This window comes from Poecilia reticulata, linkage group LG15 (assembly GCF_000633615.1).
Source record: "Poecilia reticulata strain Guanapo linkage group LG15, Guppy_female_1.0+MT, whole genome shotgun sequence".
NCBI classification, from domain to species: domain Eukaryota; kingdom Metazoa; phylum Chordata; class Actinopteri; order Cyprinodontiformes; family Poeciliidae; genus Poecilia; species Poecilia reticulata.
Window position 1 is genome coordinate 9,843,168 of NC_024345.1, and position 10,218 is coordinate 9,853,385.

The following is a 10,218-nucleotide window of genomic DNA, read 5'->3' on the forward strand; positions in this document are numbered from 1 at the left end:
ACTGTTGTGACTAAAGATAAACACATGGATCAGTTTCTCTAGATCTCGCTGAGACATTAGTCCTTTAATCCTGGAGATGTTCTTCTGGTGATGGAAGGCCGACTTTGTAGCTGTCTTTATGTGGCTCTGGAGGTTCAAGTCTGAGTCCATCATTTCACCCAGAGTTCGGACCTGATTAGTTTCTAGCTTGTAATAACTGAAGCGATGTGCTGACTCTAAATCGTTCCTGTTTAGGTCAGAAAATGTTAACCTTCAGCTGGAGAATGCTATGACACATCCACACATTGATTTGTACTAAGCTTCTGTGTATCATCTGTGTAGCTATGGTAACTAATCTTATTTCCTGTTGTAACCTGAGCTAGCAGAACATTGTGTAGCTTTTAAATAAAAATGGTTCCAGGATTGAACCTTGGTCTCATGTGCCTCCCCTCCTTGAGGTTGGAGTTTGATGAACTGCAATTTTCTCTGTGATTGTGTTGATTGTTGCGGAATAAGCCATAGTTGTTTATCTTGATATAAACAGGCACCTAGATAATGCAGATTTGCTAACTTATTTCATCCTCAGATGGAGGTATATTTGTTGCTGTTCAACAGCCTCACAAACCACCAACACCTTTGCAACACCAACACGCAAAGTCCTTCATCTGTTAAACCTTCCTGAGCCCCACCTCACTTCCTCATGTGTATGGTGTGTAATTTGTATAAATTCTTTAGTGTTCCTGCTCCTTTATGGATCATTTCATTTCCAACCCAATTGCCAAATATGGCATTACTCTTCCAGAAAAATTGAATAAAAAAGTGGACTAGGTCAATAATACCAGCACTTGTGAAAGTATTCATGCATTGAAGGATACATTCTGGAAGCTTTATAGATAAGAGTAGCAGTAGTGTTTGATTATGTGCATAGAGGTGAAACAGCAGCATTGCATGCGTCAAGAAGACAGTCACAGCCAGTGAACTAAACTGCCAGAAGATGGAAGAACAAACAAAGCTGCCCATTAAACGAACAGTTTCTGAGGAACTCAATGACACCTTGTTACCTCGGCTTCTGCTGAACCGTCCTTATCTTTTTAAAAGGGCAATTCCAGCTTTTATCACCTCACATGTAGACATCTCTAACACTGTACCTTTGTTTAGATGAATCAACTCTGCAGTGATATTGAACTGGAAGACTGAAGCTCCTATTTCCAGATTGATTTAAACACTTTATGTCTTACTTTTAAAGTTTAAAATAGTGATCTGGATCTTCACCACTATATTTGTGGTGAAGATCCACAAATATAGTGGATATTTGTGGATCTTTAGAATCCATAAATATAGTGTCTGGAATACAAAAGAGTTCTTCTGTCTTCCAGCTAGTTATGATTAATGAAGGTTTTCTTCCCCAAATCATTGGTGTAGATAAATATAAATCAATGTACTACCATCATATAAATGATTACTGCAATGTGTGTACTACGTTGTACACATTGGAACAAGTACAGTGTTACTATATAGTACTTGTTTCAGCGTTGGCTCCTCCTGTTGGATTCAGGAGACTCATTGAGAAGCTGCCATTAAAACTTCTCTTCTACCTGCAATAACTGAAACTGTGTGCCGAGTCTAGATTGCTCATCTTTAGGTCCAAAGTGGAATGATTTTGGATCTAAAGATCATTCATAAATATGAATCATAATTTGTAGCTTTAAATTGGAATAGTTATTCCAATTCATATAGTAATGAACTGGAAAAGTTTATAATTCCATACAGTATTTACAGGCGCATCATCTGTCTCCATTTAGTCCTGTCCTCTGAATCCTCCACCCTCACACCAACTGACTTCATGTCTTCTACACATCCAGTAATATCCTGGTTGGTCTTCCTCTTGGCCTCCTGCCCTGTAGTTCAAACCTCAGCATCCTTCTACCCAGATAATCACTGTCTCTCCAGTGGACAGGTCCAAACTGTCTCAGTCTGGCCTCTATAACTTTATCTCCAGAACATTTAACTTGAGCTGTGTCTTCACTCCTGATCCTATCCATCCTCATCACTCTCTAAAGCAGGGGTGTCAAACTCCAGTCCTCAAGGGCCACTGTCCTGCGGGTTTTAGATATGCCACAAGTACCAAACACTGGAATGAAACGGCTTAATTACCCCCTCCTTGTGTAGATAAGTTCTCCAGAGTCTTAATGACCTAATTATTTTATTCAGGTGTGGTGCAGGACAGTGGCCCTCCAGGACTGGAGTTTGACACGTGGGCTCTAAATGAACTCTGTTCAAGGCTGTCATTTTCTATGTCTGTTTATCATGTGTCATGTTTTTGTTTTATTTAGCATTTTATTCTCACATGACTAAACTCTGATTCTAACCTCTTTGGTTACTCTCTTCGCTTTTCATTTGCTGTCCGTTTGACAGAATGTTCACATCCTGCATCCTGTTATAAATCCATGACTTTATAAACACTGGTAAATGTATGTTTTGGATTCTGGTTTTTGCAGATGGCTGCCATCTTGTTTAAACAGGCAGGACAGTGGAAAACATCAGCTTCATAAAATAACACATTTTATAACATCACATGTTCTTCACAGAGCTTACATTTTAACCTGTTGCACATATAAATATATGTGACTGAAAATAATGTATAACAGAAATACGTTTCAGATTAGCTTAGTTGTATAGATAGTTATGAGTGTTCTGAAATTTAAACAATTAGAAATATGTAAAAGGTCAAAGATTCGGATGATGGGTGTCAAGTAAACATCTTTAACATCCTGAAGGATCCATTTCAATCCTCTGCCAGATCTAAGCAGTAAGAAAAGAAATGAACCAAATTATGTTAATATCAACAGTTTGTTGGGGGCTTGTCCGGGATTCCTCGTGATTCTGCACGAGCACAAAAGATTGTTTCCTATTATAGCAAAATAAGACTTAACGCTACCTTTAAAGGACAGATGTATGTCAGCATGGCACAGAGTGAGCCTGTGTATTGTTCATCTCTCAGGGAGATCCTTAGACTAAAAATATATTAAATACATTTCTTATATAAGAATTCCTAAAGACAAATCTGGATCAGCAGGTCAACGCTCAACAAAAACTGCAGATCAGAAATTGGTCACATTGTTCAGCTCGGTGTTTAGAAACGCGTATATCAAATCAATATTTTAGGCCAAAATTGGTTCTTGCAAGATAAAAAAAAGTTTGCTTGGAGTCTGATATGGGAAATATCTCCCAAATACAGATTCATTTAAAACTGTGGAATTATTTTGGGCTGAATCAACACAGTAACATTACATGGAGAACAGACCGGGGGGGGTCAAATCTTAGATCACAGATGTAAAACTCAAGGCCTTCGGGCCAAAACCAGCCCACCATAGCCATATCTGTGGCCCTTTAGACCTTAGAAGGTCACATAAATACAGGTTCAAGATAACAGTTATGTGCTTACATCTTCAGTCAAATCAAAACTGTTTTTTTATTTGCATATATGGCCAGGTGATATAAATGTGAAAAGATATTTAATAAAACAAAAATATTTATTAAGAATTACAAACTGAATTCAGAGAAAGTTATATTTTAAAACTCAGTATAGATAAAAGGTAGTTTTATCTATACATTCTGCCACAATCGTCACTTTGAGGACATTCAAGATCTTGATGGGAGCCCAAAAAGAAAATGAGTTTGATACACTGGCTTTAGATCTTCACCGGCTTTTAGATGTCTTATAGATGAAGAAATGGTTTGGTTTACATCTAGGACTTGATGCAAACCATCTAGGACCTCTAGGCAGAGGCAGAGAAGATGATTCAGCATCTGAACAGAAGAAAATCTCAGCTGCACATAGCAGGAGGGAGCTTTGGTCCCGATACAATTCAATTGGAATATAGTTTTTTTGGATGATGAGTTCCACCCAGAGGGGGCGCTGTGCCGCTCCTCAGTACTGGAGAAGGGAGAAGATGTGAGGCTTCAGACGATCAGCTCCCTTCAGGTCTCTGAGTTCGATAACCACCATGCAGCCCTGGATGTCCGCTTGCTGCTTCTTCATTAGCTCACAGGCTGCAAGCAGCGTCCCTGTAACACACACACACGCACACACACACACTAATGAAACTCAGCTCTGTCCCAGACTGCTGCCGACGAGGAAAAGGACAGATATGAATAATTAAATGTTGACTTTATTTATTCACATGAAGCAAATACAATAAGTATTGAACATGTGGTTTCTCTTAATAAACATGTTTCTAATGTTTCTATTGTCATGAAATTCACACCAAACTTCAGTCAGAACTCCAGTAATCCCCCCAAAAATCTTAAATGGTCCACAAATGGTCTAAACAGGGAAAAGTATTAAAAGTACCAACAGAAACTAATTATAAGCTTTCTAATAATACCATTTGCAAACTGTTAGATGTGAGAATGAGAAAAGAAGAGAAGAGCTGAATGGATTCTTACCTCCTGTAGCTAAAAGGTCATCAATAATCAGAACTTTCTGGCCTGGAGCCACTGCATCCTCCTGGATCTCTACCTCTGCCTGGAGGAACAGAGGGAATGTGGTGGGAGACACATTACACAAGAAAGTTGTTCGTCTGTCTTCTGTCCGCGCCCTGAGTGCAAATAATCTTTGACCTAGTCAGGACCAGAGCTCTGTTCCCGTCTCAACCAGCTGGCCGCCCACTCGGCAGTCTGGTTCCTCTGGGTCAGAGGGAGCTCTGTGCTGCCCACGGCAAACCGATCACGCTCTGTTTCACAGCTGGCACTGGAGGGAAAAACCAGTTCAGGACCAAATCGCTGACAGGTTCTGGCTCCCATTCAGCCACAGCTCCCAGCATCTCGCCCACCTTCTGGTTCCAGGCTTTTCTCCAGATATCAGAACCCGACTTGTTCCTAAGAGGTAACAACAACAACTCCTGGGTTGTGAATGTGACAGTGTTCCTCACCGTGCCATACTCCAGGTCATAGGCCACGCTGACCGTGGCTCCGGGCAGCTTGCCTTTCTTCCTAACCAGAACGAAGCCAACGCCCAGTCTCTGGGCAAGCAGGGGCCCAAACAGGAACCCACGAGCATCCAAACCTGCGCGCGCACGCACACACACACACACACACACACACACGCACACACACACACGGTGGTGGGCAACAGAACGTTTCACGAAGCCAGGACAATTCCAGCAGTCCACCCCCCACCCCCAATTAGTTTCAGGTGAAAGAGAAAAAAACTGCAGAATTGACTAAATGTGTTCTGTGATCAAGGTGAGTGGAGTAGACAAACAATATACTCAAGTAAGAGAACTACTTCAACATATTTTTACTCAAGTAAAAACTGTGTGTATTAATACATATTTAGGAATAATTTGGTGTTTGGTGAACCATTAAAATAAGCAGTTCCAGGTGTTTTTAGTGGGACTCTCAAGTGTTTGTGGACTTTAACTATTCCTGGTTAGCTGTTGTCCCTGACCTCTGTGTATCCCAGGTAGTCCACTGTATTTTCGACCTTTTCTGTAACTGTGTGAAACAGAGAAGCTGACGTTGTAATTAGCTTGTATTGCTAACAGAAGTTGCTCAGATCCCTGAACACAACAATTCCAAGCAAATCCTTCTGACTTGCTTCCTCCCTCCCACAATAATGTTGATCTCTACATGTTAACTGAGATAAAAAAAATACAAAAATAAAAAACAAACTACTGGAGGATACAAGTTTTACTCAGTCACCACCAGGCTAATTATTAACAGTAGGAGAAGCAGATAATATGTTTTTTTCTGCACATAGGTCACTGATATGTACATGTGTGTTGCAGTTCCACTAGAGCTACTGAGAATAAACATGCTAAAGATAGAAGGTTAGCGCTTCAATGTGTGAATGCAGAGAAACACCTTATTATTGGCTTGTGTTGCTGATGGCTAAAAAACACAGCAACTAGCAAAACTGTCCTGACTGACAACCAGGCTTCTGGATTTTATTTGGGATTGGGAAATTTAAATTTCCAAAATACAGGGAAAACCATGTGCAACAAGTCCCAACTGTTGGTGCTCAGTCACCGTGGTAACTGTCTGGAGCTTAATGAGCAGACAACCGTCCAGTTTGTCAGTCCTTTTTATAAAATCAAAACTGCAAAGGTACAGATACTGTTTAATGACAGCATCTGTCATTAAACAGATACTGTCTAATGACAGGAACCAGCAGCAACCTGGGAGGAGGTCAGGTTCTAATGAGAAACCAGAGGAACTGCTGGAACGAGCAGCAGATTCTCTGACTGGACCACTGAACTGCCCACACTGCCATTCAGCTGGCTGAAAGAAACCTGCTGCCTTTCCCTTCCTTTATAATAAGTCTGCTGACTGTTTTGAAATATTTCCAGTGATGAAAAAACACGCAGAGTCAAAGTTCTGGAAACGGCAGAAGCACAACCCATGACTCTCATTTAGGGAACAGTATCTGAAAATACAGCTCACTGTAAAGCAGCTGACTCCAGGCTAACCAGCTAGCATCAGGCTGTTTGACTTCCTTAGTTACTGTATACAACACAGAATGGCATCATATTTACAAAGGACAAGAAAACTGTTGCTAAATGTATCTGTGTATTGTAGAGTTGTGCTTAAAATAATTATTTTAGCAGCAGAATGATTAACTGCCGTTTCCTCTTCTAAAGAGGAAGTGTTATATGTTCTCCAGGCACATAGTGCCATTTTATCGCACAATCAGGTAACTATGTTTACAATCAGTTGTAAAAAAAATTTATATATATCAAATATGACTTAAAATAAATTTTATTTTGTTATTTAACACCTTGAAATGGGGTCTCTACCTCCTTAAGAAACTCCTGTTCTTTCTGAAACTCTGACTTCAGGAAGTCATCACAACATGGCTCCTCTGTTAACCCTTTAACAACATTTTTACCAGCAATGCACTAAGAAGTAGCTCAATATAATGAGCTCAGCAGATGCACAGTTCCAGTAAGTGTTTGCTAATACGGCTAGTCTGAAGGAGTCGAGTGGTGAAGTTGTGGGGGAGGGCTGCTCCGTGAGGTGGAAAACTTGGGAACCGCAGCTCCAAAGAGGAGCTGCGTCTTGAATGCGGAGCTAGGTCCACCCAGGCGATTTGCACAGCTGAATGGTTGCCATGGAGATTAATGGATTTCTCAAACATGCGTAAGAGAGTCAAATCAACACACCAAGTATGTTTTTGATGAGGTAATAACATTAGAACACGATGTAAAGTGCAAATAAGTTGATTTTACATGATACTGCATCTTTGAAGATTGTCTCAGTTTCTATCAGTTATTTTACTGTGAGAAATAACAGTGATGACAACCAAAGCATTTCTTATCCAATTGGAAAGGAAGAAATTCCAGATCTGCAGTAGGAAGTGGAGCGCAGCAGAAAGGCATGGGGATAAAGAAGAACATGAAGATGTTTTCAGACAAGGGGGTCAGGGATGTGTTAGAGCTCCAGGTCCTGTACAGAAGGCCCAGAGGACCAGAGGGACACGCTTACCGACGATCAGGTCCACCTGCAGCTGACGGCTCCTCACATGTTCTTCAAACAGGTCAGTGACCGCTGTGAGGGCAGCTGGACTCTTCAGGATGGGACAAATGTCTCTGCAGAATGAACACGGCTCACATTAACTGGAAGGCAGTTTTACTTCAAAAGTTTTTTAAAAAATTGAAAAGAACTGATTCTTCACAGTGCAACCACAAACCTTGATGTATTTTATTGAGATTCTACATGATCGGCCAACACAAAGTTCTGCGCCGCTCAGAAGCGAAAGAAAAACAATTCATGGTCGTCAAAGTTTTTAGAAATCTGAAAAATGTGTCATGTTTTTCTGGTTAGCTCCACTTTCTCTGATACTCCCATCAAACATGAAAGAAGACACTCGGTTTTCTTTTTGGTTTTTTTTGGTTTTCTGGCTGACATGCTAAAATTTGTGTGGCAGAAAACTAACAGTACCAAGGACCCCAACATGCCACTCCCATTATAAAACCTGGTGGTGGCAGCATCATGGTAGGGGAATGTTTCTCTTTGCTGGTCAGAGTTGCTGTGAACGGGCTGAGCCAGGAGGATCCTGGAGGAAAACCTGAAGAAGAGTTGAGCCGATGGAGGTTCACTTTTCAGATTTTAGTCTAATAAAATCTTTGACAATCATGAATCGTTTTCCTTCTGCTTTGCAGTTTTGGAGGATTCCTTGTGTTATCTTGAGTTGTTTTTGTTTGTTTTAGTCTGTTGGTTGTTATGGTTGTTGTTGTTAGTACATCAGGTAAGTAAATGTTAAAAACTCTGATGTTGCTTCTGTCTGAAGTGGGATCAGTGCTGGTGCACAGACCTGAGGAACATTAAGAGCTGGACCCTGAAGAGCGCAGTCAGCACCCACAGTTCTGCTGCTGGCCTGGCGCTGACTCAGAAAGGGAACTTCAACTTCAGCCAAGAGTTTAATAAGAACAGTTCACAGTTCGGCTAACGGTAGTGTTGTTGCTTTAAATTGTGAACATTTCAGGGACCTGGGCAGATCCTGCACCCTTCAGGACCAGAGCTGCTGGGGAACCAGTCCAGTCTGATCAGAACAGGTTAAAGGGAATAAATTCAGACAGGACCACCGGGTAGAGGACGTATTTCAGCCTGAATAACAGTCCTACCTGAACAGGATCCCTTTCTTTGGGAAGTCTGGAAAAGCTCGAACGTGTCTCTGGACCAGCTGCAGTTTTCCTTCCGGTCCTGCTGCCATTCTTCCTGACCCGACCAGAACCGACCCGATCAGAACCGATCACTGACTGGTAATAATCTTTGCTCTCTGGCCAGACAAGCACTACTCCACATGTGGCACAGTGGGCATGCGCTGGAATCGTCTTCTTTTTCTCAGGGTGCAGTTTGGTGCCCTATCGCCCCCTTTTGGTCAAACTACTCCACTACATTACAGCAGGTTGAAACTGTTCTATTTGCTGCTTTCTGGTTTAGTTGGTTTAACAAAGTGACAGCGCACTTTACTGAACATTAGATAGTCGATGTGTAAACGTGCCACCCTGAGCCATAAAGTCACATTTCCACCAATAGTTATTGGCGGGACGGTATAAAAACAGGATTAAAACATGAATTCATTGTTAATTTACCATAAATACTAAAACATTAAACAAACAAAGCAAATAAATAAAAATAAAAACATTTATGTTCAATGCACTAGAGTATGCATGTGATCACAGATTAGATACAAGCCTAGTGAAATATTTGAATCATGATTCCAATGATAAATTATTAAATTCTTCAGTGATGATGATGATAATAATTAGACTATTTTTTTCAGGTTTCAAAAACTTTTCAAAGTTGATTGTAATCCTGTCAAACATTTTATTCGTCTTTATTTTCCACATGGCTAACTTTCCCACTCCCAAAAAGGAAATTAATACAATTAAAAGAAATAAATAAACAGAGAAAGAAAAGGGAGAAAGAGGTGTAGTTCCAAACGTATTACAGATTATGTTATTCAGTTTTACGTAAAGATAGAAAAAATGGAAATGGAGCAGGATGCGCTATATTTATAAAGAAAAACATAAAATTTATTCAAATGCAAATAAATACAGATCTAGAACTGAATGCGGTTAAAGTTTGGACAAATAATGGAATTATTAAAATAAATTATTATAATCCTTGTAAAAAAATAGATAAATCAAAACTTGAAACAATCCTTAGACACTGGAGAGGGAAAATAATTTGGTGTGGGGATTTTAATGCACATAGTACTTTATGGGGAGAACAAGATGATTATAATAGTTAAGTCTTAGAAGAAGTGATTGAAGAAAAAGAAATGGTATTAAATAATGGTAGTGTTAAATAATGGTGTAGCCACTAGGGTAGATTTGATAAGAGGTAGAGAATCAGTTATTGATCTGACACTGGTATCGCATATTTTGGCGGATAGTTGCAGCTGGAAAGTTTATAAAAATAGTACAATAGGATGTGACCATTATCCAATCTTTGTTGAAGTAGAAATGGATATAGAAGAAGAACAAGTAGTAAGTCAAGGGAAATGGAGATTCTGGATACAAATTGGGAAAACTATAAAAAAAAATAAGTGAATTAATATGGTAAATATAGATATAAATAAACCAGTAAATGAATTTAATTTAGAAATTAGTAATAGTATTGTTCATGCAGCAAAATCAGTCATTCCTAGAAGTAAAGGTGTTAAAAAGAAGAAGATAGTTCCTTGGTGGATTCCAGAGTGTTCAATAGCAATTAGAATAAGAAACAAGG

At 39.9% G+C, this 10,218-nt stretch overlaps 1 protein-coding gene across 3 annotated transcripts; it reads right to left on the bottom strand.

Moving 5' to 3' along the window:
* Positions 1 to 2,524: 2,524 nt before the first annotated feature.
* On the bottom strand, positions 2,525 to 8,903 carry aprt (adenine phosphoribosyltransferase). 3 transcript variants are annotated; one of them, XM_008429143.2, is made up of 5 exons: positions 8,607 to 8,823; positions 7,468 to 7,571; positions 4,914 to 5,047; positions 4,429 to 4,507; positions 2,525 to 4,047 (listed from the first exon to the last, which is right to left on the bottom strand). In XM_008429143.2, exons 1-5 carry the CDS (start codon positions 8,693 to 8,695, stop codon positions 3,911 to 3,913), a joined length of 543 nt encoding a protein of 180 aa, XP_008427365.1. In that variant the 5' UTR covers positions 8,696 to 8,823; the 3' UTR covers positions 2,525 to 3,910. The 3 variants fall into 3 exon arrangements, 1 of the variants encoding a protein (XP_008427365.1); XR_535528.2 differs by having other exon boundaries at positions 4,027 to 4,047; positions 4,429 to 4,732; positions 4,815 to 5,047; positions 8,607 to 8,836; XR_535527.2 differs by having other exon boundaries at positions 4,027 to 4,047; positions 4,429 to 5,047; positions 8,607 to 8,903.
* Positions 8,904 to 10,218: the final 1,315 nt, after the last annotated feature.